The sequence below is a fragment of the Catharus ustulatus genome, chromosome 12 (genome assembly GCF_009819885.2).
Source record: "Catharus ustulatus isolate bCatUst1 chromosome 12, bCatUst1.pri.v2, whole genome shotgun sequence".
Taxonomy (NCBI): domain Eukaryota; kingdom Metazoa; phylum Chordata; class Aves; order Passeriformes; family Turdidae; genus Catharus; species Catharus ustulatus.
The window spans coordinates 10440165-10463687 of NC_046232.1; the positions used below are offsets into that span (position 1 = coordinate 10440165).

The following is a 23523-nucleotide window of genomic DNA, read 5'->3' on the forward strand; positions in this document are numbered from 1 at the left end:
TAATCAGTGATTATGCTGATGAAAAAAATAAAAGCAGGAGAAAACAATCAGTTTCTTCATTTAGTCAAAATAAAATTAAAAAAACCAACTCCAAACTCCCATTGGGCTCTAAATCTTATATACAGAACTAAGTCATGTCATTAAAGTAATATTTAGTAGAACAAAAACATCACAGCCTAATTGGAGCCCTTTCTTTTAGAGTCAAGAATTACAGTATGACTACAATGCACATATAAAACCAAAATTCTGAAAAAGACATCTACTTTTTACATTACAATGTTGAGACACACTGGAGGGAAAAAAAAAAAAATCAGAAAACACTAAATAAATCCCACTATGCAATCTGGAGATTAACAGAGAAAATGGCTTATTTTATTAAAAACAGTATAACCATTCATTTAAACTGAATGACTAGAGACACTTGGCCTAATTTTCCAAAGGCACTGAGCATCCAAAGAATCCACAGTCTATAGGGACCTGCAGGTGCTCAGTGCCTCTAAAAAAACAACAAAAATCAGGCAAATTGTCTTTAAAAACCAAACATAGTAAGATTCAGTTAACAAGAATCACAGTATATTAAACACTATACTGTTAAAGGCTGGTGGGATTTAAAAGTTCCTTTTTACAGCTTTTGTAAGCATACAATGTTACTAAAAATGACTTACTAAGATAGAGAAGCTAAACAGACATAGGAATGTTCCTGAACACACAGTTTTAAATTATGCATTGCGATCCAAGCGGACATCAATTTCTCTGCCACTGATTTTTATGCCGTTCATTATCCTACAGGCCTTTTCAGCAGATTCTGGTGAGTCAAATCTGACTGTTCCACAGCCCTTTGATTTTCCATTCTCCATTTTTATTTCTGCAAACATTACATGACCTGAATAAATAAGTTAAACAGCGGTTATTTCAAGTCCTCAGTGTACTAACAACTTAAAGAACTCAGAAGTGATAAAAAAACATTTCTAAGTATAATCTGGGGGAACATATTAAATTGGCACTTTCAGACTGATGGTGCATTCACTCATTCAGGCAAGGTGGCACGACAAAACAGCAGGAAAGAATCCAAATCCAGATCTGCTATCTTGAATCTTTCCTAAATTATGCCATATTTGATCTCAAGTTTGAAACAGAGTGCCTTATAAGACTCAGGGAAAGGTTTGTGCTTCATACTGACAGAAGTGTGAGTATTAATAGGCATTAACTGAACTGTAGCTTAATTCAGTCCACCACCTTCATCACAAACACATACCAAGCAATAGTCACAACCAGGCAATTTCGTTAAGAAGCTGCAGAGCAAAATTAAAACCTTTAGAACAATAAAGCTCCCAGGTTGGGAGTGGTGGAAAAGTTGCATGCATTATCCAATTCCTGCTGAGCTTCCTTGAGGTTGGACACTCAACTCACAAATAAACATTTTTATAAAGATGTCTTGGTACCTCTTAGAATGTTTAGTTCCCTGGAGCTAATGAGTTTTTGCTTATGGTATGTTGTAGCACACCTTCCTGAGCCCCTGAATGTCACTAGAAAAAAAAACTTTTCCCTGAAATACAAAGCCTTTTATTTTTAAATATAAGACTAGCCTTTCACTGAAAGAAATTGAACACAGGGAAACAGTCTTTGTATTTCCTTATGATTCTGACACGAACACAATCTGTTGCTTATAATTCTTAAAAGCAATTGAACATAATTACTACATCCATTAGTTCAGAGATAATGAAAAATAATTCTGAACTGTCTGAAAGTTGCACAGGAGGTTAAGACTTAGTAAAAGAAAGACCGTGTTGCCTGTTGTGCTATATTCTCCATCTACAAAAAAAACCCATCAACAGCTTATAATTTTTTCATAGTTGAAATGTGAGGTCTAATTTATACCAAATCTGTAAACAGTTGTAAAATGCTGTCTTAGGCATCAGCAGTATGTTTTAAATTATTTATCTTTTCTGTCTATCCAAAATAAGAAGACATCCTGTGATTCAGTTAAAGCTCTCTGTTCTAAAAATGTGCTTTCACATTTTTATGACATGAAAAACATGTCATTTATTTCTACACCCAAGCTTTACTTTTCACTTATTTCTGTGAAATTACCAAATTTCAGTATTAGATAAAAACAATTTTTGATGCTTTCTTTCTTTATTTCTTAAGATAAAGGGGAACACTACAGCCTGCAAATATGCTCATCAGGATCATCTATATGTATAAGAAAACCTGTAATGCTACACTGGCAAAATTACTAACTCTGATTTGATGCTGCACCATTTCTGAAGTAATGCATGACCTGGACAGACCCAGGCTCCTGCACATATTTATCTCATAGGAAACACTACATTATACACTTTTACTGGCCAGGGAATGTGTCAAAAAAAGAAAAATTTCACAGAGTAATTTTATTCATGGAATAGGTTAAAGTTTATAGCAAGTGAGCACTCAGAGCCAACACAGCCCACAGTGTACCTTGATCTTGTGTTCTGTCATGCCTAAAAATTGTTTATATAGCTCATGAAAGCTGGGTGAAATAAGAAAGATTAAGCTATGCAGACTCTGAAGAAGAGTCAGACAACAGTCTTCCTGTTGTTATCTAATAAACACCACGTAACACAAAGTCCATGGATATGAGCAAGGTTCATATACATACCACATTGACTGAATTTCTCCTTTAGCTTCTGCCAGGTCAAGTCAAAAGGAAGCTAGAATAAAAAAGTATTATTGATAACAAAATATTACATTGAGAATAAGAGCATGTAATCAAGCATACACACAAAATAAGCTTGTGGTTTCTATATATTGAATTACTTACATTTCTCACAAATATCTGGTTGCCTTTAGAGCCTAATCTCTCTCTCATGCCACTTCCCATTGGGCCAGGCACAAATCCTCGATCGATGTCCATGTTCCTGTCCAGGCCTCCACCCATGGCCGGTCCCATTCGATCAAAACCGGAACCCATCCGATCCATCCCCATTCCTCCAGCCATGTTGTTCATACCACCCATTCCACCACCTACACAGAGAAAAAAATGGGAGGATAAAATAAAATCTCCTTTTAGTAATAAACACACAAGTATTTGGTATAAAATAAAGTTCTTGTGTCAGGAGAAGAACTTTATTAAAACTGCTGTAATATAAACTGTCACTTATACATGCACAGTGATTTATCAAGGAGCATGGCTAGTATTTTAAGACCAAGTATTATAAGATACAGAGTGTCAGTTCTAAAATAATAGTAAAACCAAACTGCATCAAGCTATTAGTCATACCATCTAATGTAGCAAAATGTTGAACACAAGAATTCAGATTTAAAGTCTGTCTTGTTAAATTAATAAAAATTATACCCTTTACCAAAAAGATCAAATGAATAACTGTGGCAATACTTCGATACAGGTAAGTTGACCAGATACACTATTTTAAAAATATTTGGCTTCCTGCATTTATATTCAGCTTTACTTAATGCAACCATACCCACACCTAATTACAGAATCTTCTAGAGAAGGCTTTTTTTTTCTTTTGCCGAGAACAGAATTTACCGCAAGTACTGTAAAGAGCAAGAACTTTCCTATGTGTCATGGTTTAAACCCAAATAAAAAGTACATACATAGAACATACTGATTTTATATAAGGAACTAAAAGCAATAACATTCAAATACTATAATATTTCTGTATTCATAATTAAAAATTAATGTACAGTAAAACTATCAAGATCATTAATGAGGGACCCTCTCTTTAAGCCTTATGCCTTCTAAGATTGGCACTAGCAGGATTTTAGTTTCTCATCTGCTCTAGCCTGAGGAACTCAGAGAGTTGCTGCAATACAAACTCAGTATTGGAGCTTTGCACAAAATTAAACTGGGTGATATTCTGAAATTCAAGGCTGATTTTTCCTTTCAATGACAGATTACTGAGGTTCAGCTTCATGAAGTTTACTCAAATAACTCTGCCTGTCTTTTTTTCTGAAACACAAATTTAGTTTATTCAGTTCTCCCTCCAAACTAGAAGTTGAAACCACTCCAAATCTAAGATTAAGGGAAAGACTGTATTAACTAATTTTCCTCTGAACTTTTACCTCAACAAAACAACTTAGAAAACTCTTAGACTTGTCACATGCAACAGAGTTCTACTTCCATCAACAGCAAGACACTACACTACAGCAAGCTCCCCTGATACAAGTAGGTGTACAAGGTGTTATTACATTGCCTATGCATTTAGGTTCTATTGAAACAAGTTAACCTACTCATTCCAGATCTTACTGGGCCCATGCTAGGTGCTCCCATTCCTCCTGCAAAAACACCAATCATTGCACCACCTAAACAGAGAAAAATATTGAAGTGACATACGCTGAAACCACCAGTTAGTGAAAAAAACAAAGCACACGCTAATGAAGTGCACTGATCTCAACCTTACCTGGCAATATTTTTCTATAAGGGCACTTTAACGTGTGCCTTTACTATACAAACTACATAGGAAAATCTAGTAAGTAAAATTAGTTTCTCCTTTTCTACTACAGGATTTAAGCTACTCTTGATTTCTTTCTAGCTTTTCTGCCCTCTGACAGCCTGCCAGCAGCACAAACATGGTAAAACTAAATGGGCCATTTTCTACATTGGGAAGAACAACCTCAAAACCCAAGACTTCATCTCATATGAACTTGATAGTATAAAAAGTCAACCATTCTGCTGCAAATCAAACATCCTCAATTCCACTCTGATACTATAGCCCAATCAAAGACACCTTCCTTGCTTTCGAGGTTACTAAAACCAAACGCCTTCACAGTATTTCTTTTTAAGATACCATTAACCTAAATATTGTAACAGGAGTACATACGGGCCTTCGCTGATCAAACACAGTATCTATTAAAAGTCCCCACAATTTCCTTCTATTATTTAAGGTTAGGCTGGAAATCTCTAATACTGGTTCTCAGGACAGTACTCAAATGGTCAGATCACTGACAGATTGTAAATTGCAGCCTGCTGGATCTACTGAATGAAAGACACCCAACATCAGTTTCTCACAGTGGCCATGCTCACGAATTTCTAAAACAACATGTTACCAGAAGACTCAGAAGCCTACTGCTTGCAGAAACATTTATAACTGAAGTGGCCTTGCATTTTCACTCAGGCACCAGATGTTTATGCAAGTAGCCAGACTGAAAGCATACATGTGATTTCTAAAACATTCATTCCAAGGCATTAAGACTAGCTCAACGGATGAGTTTATTATGTTCTTATCACTTCTAGACAATTATCAGTATTGAAGAGAAGCACACAACAGTTACCCTTTGCTATGACTTGCCTGAACGAATATTTTTTTAATTAAATAAATTAATTAATAAAGCAACTTTTAGACCACACAAACCTTATGCTCTTAGCAGTTCTCTTTCAAGGAGGTGAATTAAGGGAATGGAAAAGTACAAGAAACAGGGAAGAGGAAGAACAGCTGTCTCCTATTTTGTGTTCAGTTTTGGGCCCCTTACAACAAGGAGGACACAGAGGTGCTGGAGTGTGTCCAGAAAAGGGCAACAGCGCTGATCAAGGCTCTGGAGCACAAGCCTTGTGAAGAATGGCTGAGGGATTTGGGGTGCTTAGCCTGGACAGAAGGAGACTCAGGAAGGACCTTTCTGGTCTCTGTAACTACCTGAAAGCAGGTTGCAGAGATATGGGGGTCACTCTCTTCTACTAAGTAACAAGCAATAGAACCAGGCAGGTTTAGATTGGGTATTAGGAAAAAATGTTTCACAGGAAGAGTTGTCAATCATACAAACAGGCTGACCAACGAAGTGGTGGAGTCACCAATCCTGAAAGGATTTAAAAGACATGTACATGTGGCTCTTGGCGACGTGGTTTAGTGGTGGACTTGACAGTGTTGGTTAAAGGTAGGACTCTGTGATCTTTTCCAACCTAAGGAATTCTGTGATTCATCCAGGTAACAGCATAGTAACAAAGGGCAAGCAGGCTCTACTGTTGAGCTCTTCCATGCCCCTGAAGATGGAAGAGTAACTCATTTGACCCAACCCCACCGCAAACAAGACATCAGCAATAAACACAATAATGCTGGCTCAGTTACAGAAGAGGTCAATAAATACCATACTGAGCTATATGAGCTCAGAAGGCAAGATGAAAACTGAGGGCACCAAAATTCAACACTTCTGTCCAATGCTACCTGATCTGCAGTAAAAACAGTATTATACCATGCATTTGCAAAACAGGCTTATGGAAGTTACAAAGGCTGTACATGGACAGCTTGTTCAGGATTATCAGAAGCAAATACTCCTACACCCCAAAGATTGAATACACCCCAGAATAAACAGCATGAAGGTACATGCTTTCCTCAAATAGTTTATTCCATTTATATTTTACAGAGGGGGAAAAAGCCCTCCATACCTGTTGAACCTCTGTCTTAAGTGGCAACTGTAATGAACACTCAGATTAGATCCTGACAGTAATGACAGGGGGAGAAGGCACAGAAGATGACCAAATGAAACCAGGTCTCCCCCTCTTCTAGCAAAATTCCTCCAGTACTATGTCAAGGAAAATATAACAGTTACCATACCCATCCTTCCAAAAGACTCTCCAAAACCACGGTTCAATGCCATGTCCCCACGACCAAATTCTCTTTCCATGTTTGCTCCCATTCCACCACGGAACATTTCTGTAAAGAACAAAGCAAAAAAAACAGGAACATTCTGTTATTTACATCTAAGTTCATGCTCCTACAACACTTGTTTCACAGCTGTTTGTTTAAATAGAAGTGAGCCTAATGCACAAGTCAGAGGCACCTATTACACACTCAACTCTCCTGCCAGTTCCTAGGCCTCCACTCATGCAACTACTTCATTTGAACTCATCTATATTACCCACCCCTAAATGGAGAGCTATTAATAAATAAATATTGACAAACTACTAGGTGTACAGGAACGGTGTTCAACTACCTCCCATTCGGTTAACTCCAAATCCTCCCATGTTAGGCATTCCTTCCATTCCACGAAATCCAGGGAGTCCTGCAAAATAAGGAAAAGTGTTTTCTATACAGTATTAAAAGAAATATTAAATGAAAAAAACTTCATTGCACGTACCGCCTCCCATTCTACTCATTCCGCCAAATCCTGGGCCGTCTATTCCCATACCTTTAAACCAAAAAGATAAACAACATTTAGTACACCCTAATGGATTTTTAAAAAGTCAGAGTTAAAATCCCAAAAGCAAACTACGCAAAGCTTGCTTTGTCAAAAGTCTGATATTTTTCCCAACACAGAAATGACAATTTTAAACTTTTAAATTTTTAAACTAGCTCTGTATAAGTTAAAAGTGAAGAATATGGATTTACCTCCTGGACCCATGCTCCCCATTCCACCACCCATGCTCAGCTGTGTTGCACTGATGGGCTGTCCACCTGGTCCAAGTCCCATACCAATGCCACCAAGACCACCTCAAAAACAAAAAAAAACCATGATCAGAAGAGAGACCTTTCTCTGTATCATAGAGACCACAGCAAGCAAAAGTGTTACTAAACTGTGCCAAAACATGGATCACCATATACTAAGTGCAAGGAGTAGAAAACAGAGCGTGCACTCACGAGGTAATTGGGAGCTTTTGCTGTCCACAACACGGAAGTCTTCATGAGGAACTGATTTGTCATCCTGATAGAAAACACGGATATTATGCTATGATCCTTTCAGTGTTTTGGGAGAGACTATATAAAGTAAGAAGAAATGAAAGCAACTTACCATTTTTACATGCATGGGTCTATCAAACAGGAATTGTCCATTGAACATAGCTGAAGAAATGCAAGTCAAGGAATCTTTAGAAGGCAATTTTAACTGTTTCTGAAGAATCAATGTAATAACTTCTTGTATTTCTGTACAATTACTATGACTCTTATCTTTCCCTACCTTATCTTCAATCAAGCACCAGAAGATGCAATACATGCTGTTAGGTACATTAGTTTCACAATTGCCACACTGCCAGGTATTTTAATTTTGTTCAACATCATGAGGAACTTTTCAAATTTAGTAGAAAATTCAGTCATTACAAATGTAATCTGCACAGTATTACACTCTAGTCCCTAAATCATAGCTACAAGGCAAACAAGCATCATTTGCAAATCTATGCGTTGCAGAACCATTACAGACTAATCAATACATGACCAATTCTTTTTCAAAAGCAAGGATACATATTGCTTGAACAGCTTCAATTGCTTGTTCAAAGGTAACTGTTCCCATTCCTCGACTCTTGCCATCTTTATCTTCTTTGATGTCTGCACGCTTCACAGTCCCAGCAATGCTGAATACCTCCTTCAGTTTCTTCCAGCCAACTTTGAAGTCAAGCTTAAACACAGAAATACATCAGTGATTTCAGTGCACATCTCTGTTCTGCCATTACATTTGGAAAAGATTTTCTGCATTGCTGTTAACTCTTCATTGACAAAATGCCTCATAATTGTAAATAGTTGAGATTTTGTAATATACACACACTGTGCCAAAGTCCAAAAAGTCAACAATTTGTTAATGTACATGTATTTTACTTTAATTAACATGCTACCATTGGGTTGGTTATTGAGAAGAGCAGTTGTAATTCCACAAGACCTCATACAAATGCAGTAGTCTTTTGTGTTAATAAACGACTTGAACCACTGTATTTGTTGGAACTTTATTGTGGTAGTCTAAAGTAACTAGCAAGATAAAGTGAAGTACATATTTATTAAAAAAGAAATGCAGTTGTAAAGAGTGAAAAGATGTATAAGATATTTTGGAATCAACAGATGACTACAATAATTAGAAGTGCGTGTCAGTCTCAAGAGTTTAATGTGTCTTTCCATGTCCAAAACCTGAAAACATATCCAACATTTTCAACTGAATATACTAACTGTGAACTATTTCCAACTTCCTCTTTATATTAAAACTGAACTACACAGGCTTACAAAGATCAAACATTAAAGTGATAAAACACAGTTTTAAGCTTACATTGGCAACAAAAATTGTGGAACCAAGCCTGCCCGCTTGCAAATTACTGATAACCTCAGGAGGAATGTTTGGATTATTGAGAATAGAAGGTGGCAAATTCATCATTCCAGGCGCAGCATCAGGTCCATGTCCTCCTGGAAACTGCCCTCCTCCCCGCTGCAGTGCCCTACGAGCATGTTCCCCTTCAGGATCCTGAAATGTGGGCACAAACAAAAGCCACTTAACCATCAGCAACTGGACTGGTAACAAACAAAATGGTACTATTTGAAATTCTGCATGAGCCCATCAAAATTATCAACTAAGAAATACACTTGTCCATGTCAGAGGGATCATGAACTGAATTAGCATGGAGACCTAATTCCCTCACCTCTAGAGGTGGGTCCTTTCAGATGAGGGCTGAGGCATATGGGCAAAGCACTTGTTGAGGAAGCGTGCACTGCCACTTCACATGCTGTACCTAGCCTATGGACAAGTAGAAAAGATTTCAAGCTAAAGGACTGTCAGTCTAGCACTTTCTTCCAAGAACTGAATTAATTTAATTCGGTGGTGGTTTTGTACTGTTTATTAATACCATGATTAAAATTGTAACAGGACAGGAAGAACTGTATCAGATGCCATCACATAAACTACAGCAATACAACAGAAATGCTGACATTATTTCATTTTCCAGAGAGCACTTCTCTATTTCCAGCCCCATTTCTGCACATATGTAGTGGTCTAATAACTAGCTCATTCTATGTCATATTTTGAAGTAGGTAAGCAATGTAAACATAGAATTACTTAGATTGGAAAAGATCTGACAACACCAAGGTAAGAGAACATGGAATAAAGTTATTTTAACAAATAACAGCATTAGATTATTTTGACTTCATTACATACTTTGTCGCTTTGTTGGTATAGCATCCAACAATGTGCAAGCAAACAGGTAGTTCAGCCCATTAATAAAATTTCAAAAAAAATGAAACGGGAAATTACACATCAAAGATTCTCAAAACACTGTATGGTCATCACAGGAGCTTTAGTATCTTCACTATTTCAAATTCAAAACAGTAGCAATAAACATACCTCTTTAATATTCAGGGGTCTTCCACTAAGATCATATTTGTTCATAGTGTCTAATGCCTTCTTAACAAATTCTTCATCTTTGAATTCAACCACACTTAGAAAGAGATCAAAACATTTAGAGTATTAAAATAAAGTTTAACATGCCAAAACTAATACAATGTTTGGATAGCAGTGTGCTTCCACACACATAAAAAAAAGAAACTTACCCACAACCCTATATCCACGAGATTTGTCATCATATGTAAAGAGAAAACAAGCAAAAAAATAAGAAGTCAGTCAGCACATATGTAAGAGCAATGAAGATTCCAGTTAAAGATCCCAGCTCACTGTTAAGTAACTACAAGTTATTTTCAGCTTCAAAATCCATAATATATGCTCTTTAGTGGTAGCCAATCTGAATTTCTCCTGCTTTCTCAGCATACATACCATTCCAATGCAAGAGAATACATTGTCTCTTACGCTCTTTGAGTCAAACCAGAACTGGAAAAATGCCACACAGATCCATGTAAGGACAATTGGGAAGAGGAGGTGGGAGGGAAGGGGTGGAAAGAAAATAACCCAAAAACCAATCAAGACACTCATAATGTCATTAAAAGCTGTCCACTAACTACAAAATTCAAATCTACCTACATCAAATACACCACTACAATGAAAAAGCAGTCTGCATACCTCTTCAGTACTATAGCATAATTGAGAAATTGCCTTATAAGAAAATAACCTTATTGACTGCACCAGCATCCTTCTAATAAAGCAAAGAGTTGAGGATTTCTTTAAGTATAGCAAAGCTGACAGCACGTTTTAGTTTTAACAGGTATTAAAGTAATTTACAACAATTGATACAACCTCAGTTAAGATTCAAACCTGCATTTCTCACATTCTCACTGCAGGTTTGGAGCTGCTATTGGCCAGACTTTTGACTATTATTAAGAATCAGAGGAGCTTTAACAATCTTCATTATTAGTGCCTCATTGCAGGCACTCTGTTGGCTACCAACCATCTCCATCCATTCAGTTTTAAGAAAGTAAATACATTAAGCCAGTATTTAAAAGTACCAATCCTGCAAAGCTGTGAAATCAGGCACTTCACCCAGTATATTCTTAGCTAACATTTTGTTCTTATTGGCCCAAGAAGAGCATACTACACTGACAAAATTTAAATAAAATGATTGATTTAATGAACATCCTTTACATGAAACAGATTTGTACCAAGACAAAGATGTTGGCTAAAAAGAAGAATTAAGTAAATGCCATTTGTTAACATTTACAGAAGTACTTTGTCCCTTACAACCAGCTAGTGAGAGTTGCATGAAGGTGTCAGACTACGTCTAATAGAGAATCCTCAAGACTACCTTAATGAAAATCAGTGTAAAAATGAAACTTACTTTCCAATAACTGGTACAGGTATTATACAAAAATAAAACTGCTGAGGAACTTTTAAACCTCTAGCAGATTGTTGCCCACGGCACTTACCCTTGATTTTCCTTCAGCATCCTTAAACAGCTCCACGTATGTAACCTCACCAACTACATAAGACATACAAAGGGAAAATACCAAGAGACAATGCATTTAAACACCAGTATCTTTCTTTACTGTGCCCCTGTGCACAAGTCTACAGAGAATCACCTATTATTCACCAACAATCAAAACCAGACCAACATACCTCCTGTCAATGGCTATATAATTTAGCTAATTTTCAGAAATATGCAGCAGCCACATTCTCAAAAGCTAAAAACAAACAACTATATTTAACCTAATTCATACTACAGATCATATTTTGGCCAGTATGATATAGTTGGTGAACAAATTCAGATATACACAGTCCCTTAACCTAACAAATGAAACGTCAACGTTCACTGAAAAGTGTTACATTTATCATCCTAATCACAACACCTGTTTTAAGGTGACTTTCTACCTGAATATCTTCAATCAAAAGTTTGCCTTCAATAATAACCAAATTTACACATCAAATATTTCACAGCAAGCGACTCACTTTCTAAAGTAGGAAGTTTAAGTAAATCAACCAATCAATAGTCACGTCACCTTACAACAGATAAACCAGCAGTTACAGAAGGGGGGTCTGGCATTTTTCACAACCTAAAAGCCAAGTGTGCTTTGCATTACTTTTGAAGAATCAATTTTTCAAGGAAAACACAGAACTAACTTTTTACAAAATCCATATATTATCATTATTTTACCCCAAATTTAAAATAACACTTTTGGGGTAGTCAGATTTCTCTATCAGAACTGCAACAATAGTAACAAGCTTTTAATAAAAAGCTCCAGACAAACAGTCATGGCAGTAGTGACAATGCAGACAAAGTTAATGCCACAGCCAGATTCCACCAAAGAAATACAAAACAACTTTTGAAAAACATCCCTTATTATTCAGGTTAACACACTTCATGTGTTGCTTAAATACAATAGCCCTTAGAGGAAAAAAAATCTACAAAAACTACAACTAGACAAAACACAATCTCTTTAAGAACTCATGAGGTCATGCATGTACTCTCTACTGTCACACCAGAATGGCAGAAGATTGTGAACACTTCATTTACCCAGCCTACCCTGCAATGCAATTGTCTCAGATGAAAGAGGGGGAAGGGAGATAGATGTACCAAGTAAAGGCCAAAACAAAAAAAGTCAAATCAAATCTGTGTGGCTCAAAGGACACATCGGTTGCATTTAAGCCCTACTGGTTTCTGTGTGAAGTGTGTTACAAGGATAAGTTACCTTTCTCTCTCATCAGGTCTTTAATAGCTTGCCATTTCATGTCATACGGGATGTTGCTAATAAAAACTCGGTTGCGATTAACAGCCTTCTTGTCTCCAGAGCCTGCGTTCTTCTCCTTTGCATAGGGGTGGAATCTATTCTTGTTTCCAAGAGAAGGGATTGCCTTCGCTTTTGCAACGAATTTCTCTTTCACAGGTGCTTTCCCTTCTTTTCCTGCCTCATCATTATCCCTACATTAAAAAACAAAAATCCAAACAAAAATACTATTAGTCTTGTGTTGGATCATTAGACTATCCCACTTCTTACCTATATAACTGAGTATTTCTTATGCTACTAGAATTCCCAGGATGTCAAATGCTGCTTTTCAAACTAGGAAAAATAAATTCATGCTATTGGAGTAATTGCAAAACACACTATTTTAAGAAGAACAAAAAAATGTTACAATATTAAGTAAAGAAAGTACATCTTGCTAATTCATTTGCATTCCATTTCACAGAACCTTAGAATCCTAGAATGGTTTGGGTTGGAAGGGACCTTAAAGATCACCTAATTCCAAGCCCCCTGCCATGGGCAGGGACACCTTTAACCAGATCACCTTACTCAGGGCTCCATCCAACTTCTAACACTTCTAGGGATGGGGCATCCACAACTCTGGGCAACCTGTGCCAGCACATCCTGTCTGGCAAGACTCAGAAAGATGGAACTATGAAACTACTACAAAGCCCAAAACAGAAAGAGTGAAAAATCAGCTATAGTATCCATGCCTTGGTGCTTCCTCACCTGGACAAGGTACAGGATATTCACCACAGAAGTGGAAGTACAAACAGTAAGCTTGAGAGCTGAAACAGCTCAGGATGCTTCATTCAATGGAAAAATATATCAAAATCAATTCCAATTGTTTTTATATCAAATTATGTGTTATCTACCCCATAAGTAATTTTTATTTGCAATTTTTGCCAGACTACTGTTGGACAGAAATCAAAATTCAACTAAGAACAAAAAATATTTTTTCAGTTTCACTGCTTAACACTACTAAAATTTGAAAACCTGCTAAATGCATAGCAAACAGCTGTATTAAGCCATGCTATGGAATCTAAAACTAATTAAGTAACTAAGTATTATCCACTAAAAACAAAACAGACGCCTGGCCCTCAGTCTTTCAAAACGTCACCAACAGCACCAAAATTCTCCTTTTAAAATATATATTTTTTTAGATGAAAATGCAAGAAAATTTGGACTGCCCTCTCTTTTAAGGCAGTCCAAATCTCAACTTCAGTAAGACCATGCACTTTTAACAGAATTAGAAGAAATATGTGTAACTCTTCAGCACTCCTGATATTGTTACTAACACAAGGTCATTTAGCATGCTAATAGAGGTTCAAGATGCCTGAATTGTTACTTTCAAAAAAAAGAACTGCTGAACTGAAAGAATCCACTGAATAAAGCCACACAAATGTGATCCACTAAGACAGATGCTACTTAGCATCTTTAACTACACATCACTGTCTACTTAAAGAGAAACTTAAAAAGTACTTTTACAGAAACATGTATTTTTAAAAGCCAGAATTAGCATCTTGAATTAGAACAATTAGAAGGTGATGTCCTACAGGACTGACAGAAGTGAATGATTGTGAACCCCCTTCTTAAATTACATCACTATCTTTACTATATTTCCCACATTTTAGAAGGCTTAGTTTTTATCTCATTTCGACATTTGGAATGTTCCAGGCATTTCAGTTTTACAACCACAACATATGGTAAAACCAGTGATTTTGATTAACAGACAAATTTTCACCTCTCTGCACAGTCAACAAAACAGAAAGTGGCAGTTCTGTACTCAAAAGCACATGCAAGGAGATTTTCATGAAGCTAAATGTATTACCTACTCAAACCTGGGCACTTTTCAGGGAGGACTACATTCAAATACATCCATATTTCTCCCATGACTTTTTCCCCAATTTTGAAATACTCATATGGTATTAACTTCACAGTCCTTGTGTTTACATATGGATTAAGAGTGGATTAGCAACTGGGAAATGCATGGATACTCCCCTGGGGCAAGTATTTGTAAAATTTAAAACATCTCAAGTCAACAACACGTTATCTGGTTCAAGCATCCTCCAACGTCCCTCTGCATCATCCCTCCTTCACACCATCCTGTGACAACACAATTCCTGTGTGGTTGTGTAATGAAGTGAAATGAAGGGAACAATGCAGGAACTGGAGGAATTCAGGGAGGAGGCAAAGAGCAGAGTATCAGGTCTTCCAGTCAGATCAGTTCCTTCCAATCCAATCCCATTTGCAAACGCAGAACTCCTACCCAACGAGACCCCCAGGAAAAAGATCTGAGTTCTTCTTTAAGTTTTAGGATTAGAGAAATGGATTCTCTTCAGCCTTTTAAGCTCTTTCCTGCTTAAAGGATTATGAAACAGCCCCTTGGTGCTCAATGTAGTGCACAGGATGAGACAGGTCTCCAAATATGGAATCCAGAAGCTCTGCAAGACCTGGCTGTACAAATCAGTAAAAGGCACAGACGATACAAGCCTGGCATAAACTCCTAAATCTGGGAAACAAAGTGACACCGCACTTGGTCTGGGAATCACAGCCAGGCTGCTGAAAAGAAAGGATTAATTAAAGAAACAATCCTTCTTGCAAAACTCATCTGCCAAAACCAACACAGGCAGTGAACAGGCCAGAGGCAGAGATCCTTTTACAACTCTTACCCTCCTCCTTGAATATTAAAAATTATTTCAATCACATAATGTCACATTAAGTCACCTACAGACCACAGAAAAGACAGACTCAGAAATTATGAACTGACATTTTCATAAGGAAAAAACAATAGTAATTTCTAATCTTTACCTTTTGCATGAGCTACACATTTCATACATTAAATTAACATTTGCCTGTGAAATCACAAACCATCACCATTCCTAGGACTGGAAAAAAAAGATGCCTGCAACTAGTTCTTTAAAAAAAAGTACATATGCTCATTGATTTTAAAGACCAATTCTACCTTTGGGAAAAGAAAAAGCTTTTGAATTTTCCCTGAAGTTTTGAAGACAAAAGACAAGCTTTCCACATGCAAAACTAGAAGCCTAAAAATAATAAGCACAAGATATATCAACATGAAAGCCCTAAAACTTGATTTTTTTAAAACAAAATTCTACTCCTCTCCTCGCAAGTGTCCATAACAAGACAAGCAAGCAGAAATGGAAGTTCACAACACGTGATTCCAAAGCACATCGATCCCTTTAGCTTTTTGTGCTGAACAGTTCCACTGCCCAATACAAAAAACTTAGGGAAGTATGCAAACTGAGCCAGGATTCCTCTCCAGTTTAATGAATGCTAAGCAAACCAGGTTAACAAAACTCAGTTTTGAAAGTAATACATTTCACTACAGACTGACAGCTTAACTCTTTGTACACCCCTTTGGGGGAAGATTAGAAACATATGCATAAGATTTGTATCTCCGTTACCAAGAATCCACATTACTTTCAAACTTCAAGTTGTGATTTCTACCAGGTAGAATGTTTTCATTTGCTTGTGAGGTTTTGGAGGGAAAAGAAGATATGGTTGACAGGAGGAATACAGAGAAAACATCTCAGCTCAACAGTAGCAACCACAAAAGGCAATAAAATTTATATGCCTAAAAGGGGCAAAAAGGGTGACAACTGTCCTGTGAAAATTCAATTCTAATTGGTGCAGTTTGGAAGCTGAGGGCTAGACTAGAGGGTAAAAAACCAAATTCACAAATTCTATTTTACAGTAAAGTGGAATTTATAGTTTCTACGCTAAACTAAATTTTACAGAGTCAAGTAAAGGCATGAAGTACATCTTTATTCCTCCAGCATTATATTGAAGATGATCCCACCTGCATTTTTTTAAACACAACAGCATCAGAGCAGGACTGCTCAGAATATGTCAAAACTTCACAGACACCAACAGCTTTGATGTACTGTAACATTAAGTCTACTGCAAATGTATTTTCCCTCCAAGATCTGAATGAGATTGGAAGAGATATTGAAATTCCAGCAACCTGAGGCCAAAACCTAGCTCATGTAAAGAGCGACAACCCTCAAAGGCTGATATCAAGAACAACCACGCACACAAAGTTATTCACGGTATTGTTCCAGAGAGCTGGTAGTTCCAGCTCCCTTATACTAAGTTCCTTTTAGACCTACTATACAAGGCACAATTTTACATACTCCGTGTATGGAAATGTTCCAGTTTCCAAGAAACTTCGTGCATGCCTTTGCGGGGTTTGTTTTTAGAAAGTAAATTACTACAGGGCTGTCTTCCCATTCTCACGTAAACAAAGACTAGTTCAACGGCTTTACAAATAACATCGTTTCAGCAAGAAGTGGAAACGCAAACGGCACCAGAAGCGATGCACAACACTCCTGGAAAGTATCCCGTGGGAACCGGTCCGCCGGGTAGCGGAGCCCGGGGCCCGGAGCCCGGCCGTGCGGGGCGGTCTCGCCGCCCTCAGGGCCGCTGCCCCAGAACCGCCGCCCGCCCCGCGCCCAGCCCGCGGCCCCCCCGCGCTCCCGGGCCCCAGCCCGGCCGTGCCCCGGCCCCGCGGAGGAGGAGCCACGGGGGCGGGGGGGTCCGGCCGCCTCCTCCCGCCGCACCCCGGCCGCGCAGCCCCCGCCACCCTCCCGGCCTTGCCCTCACACACATTTTGACGCCGTTAGCGCTGCCCGCGCCGCCACCGGGTGCCGCGGCCGCCGCCGCCTCCTCATCCTGCGGCGGCTGTTGCGGCGTCTGTTGTTGCGGTGCCGGCTGCTGCTGTTGCTGCGGCGGCGGCTGTGGCGCCTGGCCGGCCGCCTCCTCGGCTCGGCGCGGTGCGGCCGCCTCCGCCCTGTCGCTCTCCGCCATCTCGTGCCGGGCCGCGGCCCAGCGACCGCCGGTTTGAAACGGGCCCCGAGCGCCTCGGCCTCGCCGCGCCGCGCCGCGCCAAGTCTCGCGAGAGCGCCGCTCGCGGCCGGGGGAGGGCACGCGCGCCGAGGCTTTGTGCGTTGCCGGGGCGACGCGGGGACTGCCGGGCCGCCATGGCCGCCGCGCGCCTCACGGCAGCGCTGACTCACTGAATCGCTCCGTCCCAGAAACAGCTCGGTTGGGAAAGACCTCTGAGATCTTCAGGTCCACCCTTTAATATAGCACTGCTAACTACACCACTAAGCCAAGTCCCCAAGTGCCACATCTTAACGTCTTTTAAATCCCTCCTGCCATGGTGACTCCACCCCCGTGCAGCCTGTGCTAGTGATGGACAACCCCTGAAGAAATTTTTCCTAATATCCATCCTAGAGCTCCTCTCGTGCAAGTTCAGGCCATTTCCTATCACTCTATCACTTGTTTCATGGGAGAAGAGACCGACTTCCAGCTGGCTGCATCCTCCTTTCAGCAGCTGTAGAAAGCAATAATGTCCCTCCTGAGCCTGCTTTTCTCCAGGCCGAACGCTCCCTCAGATGCTCCTGAGAAGATTTATGAACCAGATGCTTGATCAGGTCCACTGCCCTTCTCTGGACACACTTCTGCACCTCAATGTCCTTTCTGAGAAGGGCCCAAAACTGAACACAGCCTCACCAGTGTGAGTGTAGGGGGATGATCACTGCTCTAGTCCTGCTGGCCACACCATTTCTGATTTAAAAATCTTGTATGGTCTTTTTCCAAGCATTTCAGTACCCCTCAACATTAAGAAGATCCCTACATTTATCGTGAACTGAAGGCTCCCAAATTCTGAAGGATTTGGACACAAACCAACCCTTAACCTGTGTTGAGACAGCTCAGACAAAATACAGAATATAGAATTCATGTAGAATGTGCTGAGTGGGGAGGGACTCATCCAGTCCAACTCCTGGCCCTGCACAAAACACCCCAAGAACCACACCATGTGCCCAAGAGCATTGTCCAAACACTTCTGGAACTCCCTCAGGCTTGGTGCTGTGACCACTTCTCTGGGGAGGTTGTTCCAGTGTTCAACCATCCTGTGGGTGAAAAACCTTCCCCTGATCTAACCTAAACCTCTTTTGAGTCAGCTTCGTGTTGTTTTCTCAAGTTTTTTCCCTGGTCACCAGAGAGAAGAGATCAGTAGCTGTGCTTCTGCTTCCCCTAGTGACAATGCAGAAGATCCCAGTGAGGTCTCCCCTCCATCTCCTCCAGGCTGACCTCAGTCACTCCTCGTAAGGCCTCCAGACACTCCACCATCTTTGTTGCCTCCTTTGGACACTCTCTAATAAGCAATATTTTTAAAGGAAGAAAAAATCATGTCTCATTTGGACAAAGTTTAATAATTTTACTAACCACAAGTAAAAATGCTTTTCTAAAGGAGTAACCAAATATTATATAAATATTTATTATATTAGGAAAGCCATTCAGTCCTCTGCAATGAATTTAGATTGGTGGCTTCTAGTTGCTGACCCACTGACCTGTACTAATGTGGCTTTTGGAAGTAAACTCCTTATGAGCTGCTGGACTCTCTTTTGTCTGTCCTCATGACTGCCATAACAAGGGTTGGTAACATGAGATTTTGGAGAAAGCGCTCAAAGCTACTGCAAAACACCCCAGTAACCTCCATTGCAGATGAAGGTAGAAAGGCATGTCCAGAGGTCTGATAAGAGATGTAATTCTGTTCACACATTATCCATAATTAGATAGCTATCTTGGTATTTGCAATAAAAATTGCTGCTGAAATAGTTAATGTTTACTTGATATTGCTGTCATTACATTTTACAGCTCTCACTTCTGCAGGATGAAGGGGAGTAATTCCCATGTTCAGGTTACCTCACCCTCTGTTTGACTGTGCTTTGCACAGAGCATCTGAAGTGTTGGAATCCTATACTCCCTAAAGCAGTGTTATGGCACCAAGCAGCTGACACTGAATTCCTGTGCTGATGGGCCTGTGGATATAACAGGAGTTGCTGACTTTCTTACACACAGTTTGCCTACTCGTTCTGAATAATCTACTGGCTGTTTCAATTGCTACCTCCCCAGGTTTGTATGCCTTTTGGGCCCGTGGGTCTGGCTGAGGAGAAGTCAGTTTTCCCCACAGCAGCCCTCAGTGCTGTGCTCTGAACTGGTAGCTGGAAAAAAGTTGGTAACACATTGGTGTTTGCTGGGACAGCATCACAGCTGTATCTCCAACATTCCCCTCTCACCAGTGGGCTGAGGGTGGGCAAGGTCTTGGGACAGGACACAGTCAGGACAGCTGACCCAAGCTATCCAAAGGGATATTCCATATCATATGACATCTGCACAGCAACAAATGCCAAGAAAAAGGAAAGGCAAGGGCAGGGAGAGAGGGTATTCGTTATGACATTTGTCTTCCAGAGCAACTGCTTCCCAGGAAGTGGCTGCACACTGCCTGCTGATGGGAAACAGAGTAAATCTGTTTTCCTTGGCTTCCATACACAGACTTTGCTTTATTCAACTGCATTTATGTTGATCCATGAGTTTTTTCCATCTTGTTTTCTTGCACCCATCCTTCTGAAGAGTGCTAGAGCAACTTGGTGGCCAGCCAAGATCGACCCACCACAGCCCAGTGTACATGGTTTTGTACCAGTAAACTCTGCTGTGACACAATGGCTTTTGCAATAAATACTCAGAACTGCACAATCCATACACATCCAAACATGTGTGAAGAGGTGTTTTGTATTAAGGCTGCACTGGGACATAGTCTAGCCAAAAGCCTGGAGGAGTTATGGTAGCTTTGCCCTCACACCACTACTCCAATTTAAAGCATTCTGTTCAGCTCAGTTGCCTGTGTCAGGATTTTTATGGGAGTCTTGCCTCCTTTTCTACAAGTCCCACACACAATCACTCAGTATTTTTGTCTTCTAAGAACAATAATTTCAAATGGGAGAGCAATGCCACAAAGAGCTGTTAGGGACCTGACAGGGGTGAACTGGAATTAAAAAGTAGAATTTCTTTGGTCTACAAAACTGTGTTGAAAAATGTTTTAAGTTTTTCCCTAGCAAGACTCTTGAGTATAAAATGATTGATTTTTTTTTTAAATCTACTTCCCATAGTTAAATGAAAAAAAGGAAACCATTGTCTTTCCATGCCATTTCCTGTGCTGAGAAAGTCTCCTTTGTTACACCCTACTGATTCCTCCTGGGAATATTTAAAAATTATCTTTTGATATATGGGCTTCCAACATCTCTTCTTCCTCTGTTCATGTTCTTACAGCAGACAGACAAGACTTCTGAGGAATGTTCTTGTTAAAAGGGGAGCCTTCATTTAGTACAACACTGTTACAAGTGTTCTTGATCTGCTGTCCTAACAAATTCCTCTTGTCATCCCCTAACATAAATAGTGTTTCGCAGTTATAGGTAGGGTGTACGACATAATGGTTGTGCATTTCTGGCAAGCACAGAGTTGAGGAATGTTGAGGAATGTTATTAATGTTCTTGCATATATATGTAAATATAAACAATGTAAAGGAACTAGTGAAAATGTCTTGTACAAGTATCTACTGAGGTAAAATAATTATGTGTATTTTAAGTATCAGCATTTTTTTCTAAACAGCAACTCTCTAGTAAATTCAAGTCTCAAATCCTCAGTGACAAACAACGCATAGCTCCCAATATGCTAATTAACAAATAAGTATCATCATCCCTTTAGAAAGGAACACTTTAATTCGTCTTTTGTTTATCTCAAGATTTTTAAAAATTGTTTTTCTGGTTAAATCATGATCAAAAGCAATACTTTTATCAGGTGAAACTTGGGAAAAAACTCCATGTTCAGTTTGTATGGAACTGCAGAAAATGTGAATTTTTGAGCCTCATAGTTTTTAAATCCATTTGAATTTTGTTTTTGTAAATTACTGTTTTCAGTTCTCACCTCTATGATGCCTACATGATGGATATATCACACATAATTATTCTTCTTTTGTGTGCCATGGTACCTAAATGTGCTTAAATTTTTTATACCCTCTCCATTCTCCAGGAAACACCAAGTACAGCTGGAAAAGGGTTCCTTTAGAAATATATTTCCTTTGTAAATATTTTTACATTCATACCTTATTTAAAGATTCCTTTTTGCACAGACACAAGTATTTCCAGACCTGTCTGCACTGCCTAAGGCTGCACCCAACCGACACTGCTTTACTTTGTGCTAAAAAAAAAAAATAAAAATTAACCCTACTCTGCACCCTCTTTTGCCTACCTATAGTGGACCTATAGTAAAGCAAATACTATTTTCCCCAAAGGCTCTTTGCATTTAAGCATTATCTTAAGATGCTTGAGAAACAACCTGGTATCAGTCACACAGGAGACCTGCTCTACTTGATCTGTCAGGACCTAACTTCTTTGTCCCCCATGGAAGGCTTACATCTCCCTAAGTCTCATTAATTTTTTTTCAGTGCTGTGCAACCCTTGACCACAGCTTGAGTCTTAATCTTAATCATCTATTTTTTACCCCTAAAAGGCTGCATAAGACCAGACTTCTGGTAGCACTTCTACTGTTCCTATATGGAAAGAATTCCCATTAGCCCTCTTCCCCCAGACATTACTCCAGCTGCTGAATTACAAAAGCAAAAACTGAGCAACCTGCCTTTTTGTTGGCCCTTCTTCCACTGTCAGGCCGAGTGTCCCTAACATACCCACCACCTGTGCCTTTCAAGTGAGGCAGCAAACACCTCCCTCCTGCAGGTCCAAGGGGAACTCATCCTTCCCTTTGCCCTGTTCCTTGCTCAGGGGCTTGCCCCAGTGCCCAGGTGGAGGAGCTGGGGCCATGTGCCTCTCATGGACGAATTCTCCCATCCCACCCACACAAGGTGGCACTGTTGGTTTTCACTGTATTCATGCACTCTTCCACCTTCCCCAACACTAGCACTGATTGGATTTACAGGGGGTGATTTTCAGCCTTCTTCAGTTTCTGAATCCTTACACGTTTCCTATTTGAAGAGCGGGCCTAGTCAGACATTTAACATGGGGAGACTGCTTTGTGGGTCTTGTTTTTCTGCCTCATTCCCAGCAGTCACCAAAGCAGTGCCCTGCAGACCCACAGAGCTGTAGACTCTATGTTGCTGGTGAAGTCAGCATCTAGTAAAAGCACAGCCTTTGAAAAAGCACAAAGAGAGATTCAGATCTTTTTAAGACCATGTAAAAAAGCCATAGTATAATAGAGATGTTTATTCTTTTAAAAATGCTAAATACCTTGAATTAAGTTACATAAAATAATTCCAAGTTGCAACTGTGATCAATACATAACCTAATATATAATCCACCCACTTTTGCTGTGCACCTCTATTACTGCTTTTAACTCCCCTGTATACTATTGCTTTCTGATTATGCATATTCTAAAAATCTTGCTTAAATTTGCTTAGGAAGGGAGTTACAACTTGATCTGTTTCTTCTGTGCACAATATTCTTTGCTGACTCTGCCCACTTCAGCCCATTTAAAATTTCTAGCAATTAAAGGGAGAAGTTTGTTTGCTTGCAAAGAACAGTCAAAGAGCTGTTTAAGATAAACTGAAAAGCAAGTTACAAGGGAGTTAGTTATCCCTCAAAAGTCACATTTTCTTGACACCTACACCACTCAAGTGATCCTTAAACATTTGAAGTATTGACCAGCTAATAGCTCTAAGACTTACACATTGCGTTTCACTCACTGGCACCCACTTGGCTTTAAGTGTCTTGCCCAACCTTAAATTAGGCCAGTTGAACTTGCCAACTCAACATAACAAATTACTAGATGATTATAAAATCTCTATTTCTGATCAAGGACTCTCCTTTGAGGAAACGCAGCACTCCCTAAATAAGCACCAAAT

The 23523-nt window shown here is 39.4% G+C and overlaps 1 protein-coding gene across 6 annotated transcripts; it reads right to left on the minus strand.

Annotated features, from left to right (window-relative positions):
* Positions 1 to 344: 344 nt before the first annotated feature.
* Positions 345 to 17698, minus strand: MYEF2 (myelin expression factor 2). Of its 6 annotated transcripts, none has more exons than XM_033070667.2 (17): positions 17431 to 17698; positions 12750 to 12979; positions 11490 to 11542; positions 10227 to 10234; positions 10021 to 10114; positions 8956 to 9147; positions 8166 to 8319; positions 7720 to 7769; positions 7569 to 7632; positions 7320 to 7421; positions 7069 to 7119; positions 6925 to 6993; positions 6546 to 6644; positions 4231 to 4302; positions 2801 to 3003; positions 2639 to 2690; positions 345 to 883 (listed from the first exon to the last, which is right to left on the minus strand). In XM_033070667.2, exons 1-17 carry the CDS (start codon positions 17628 to 17630, stop codon positions 720 to 722), a joined length of 1857 nt encoding a protein of 618 aa, XP_032926558.1. In that variant the 5' UTR covers positions 17631 to 17698; the 3' UTR covers positions 345 to 719. The 6 variants fall into 6 exon arrangements, with proteins under 6 accessions (XP_032926558.1, XP_032926557.1, XP_032926560.1 ...); XM_033070666.2 differs by having other exon boundaries at positions 6922 to 6993; XM_033070669.2 differs by having other exon boundaries at positions 6925 to 6966; positions 17431 to 17645.
* Positions 17699 to 23523: the final 5825 nt, after the last annotated feature.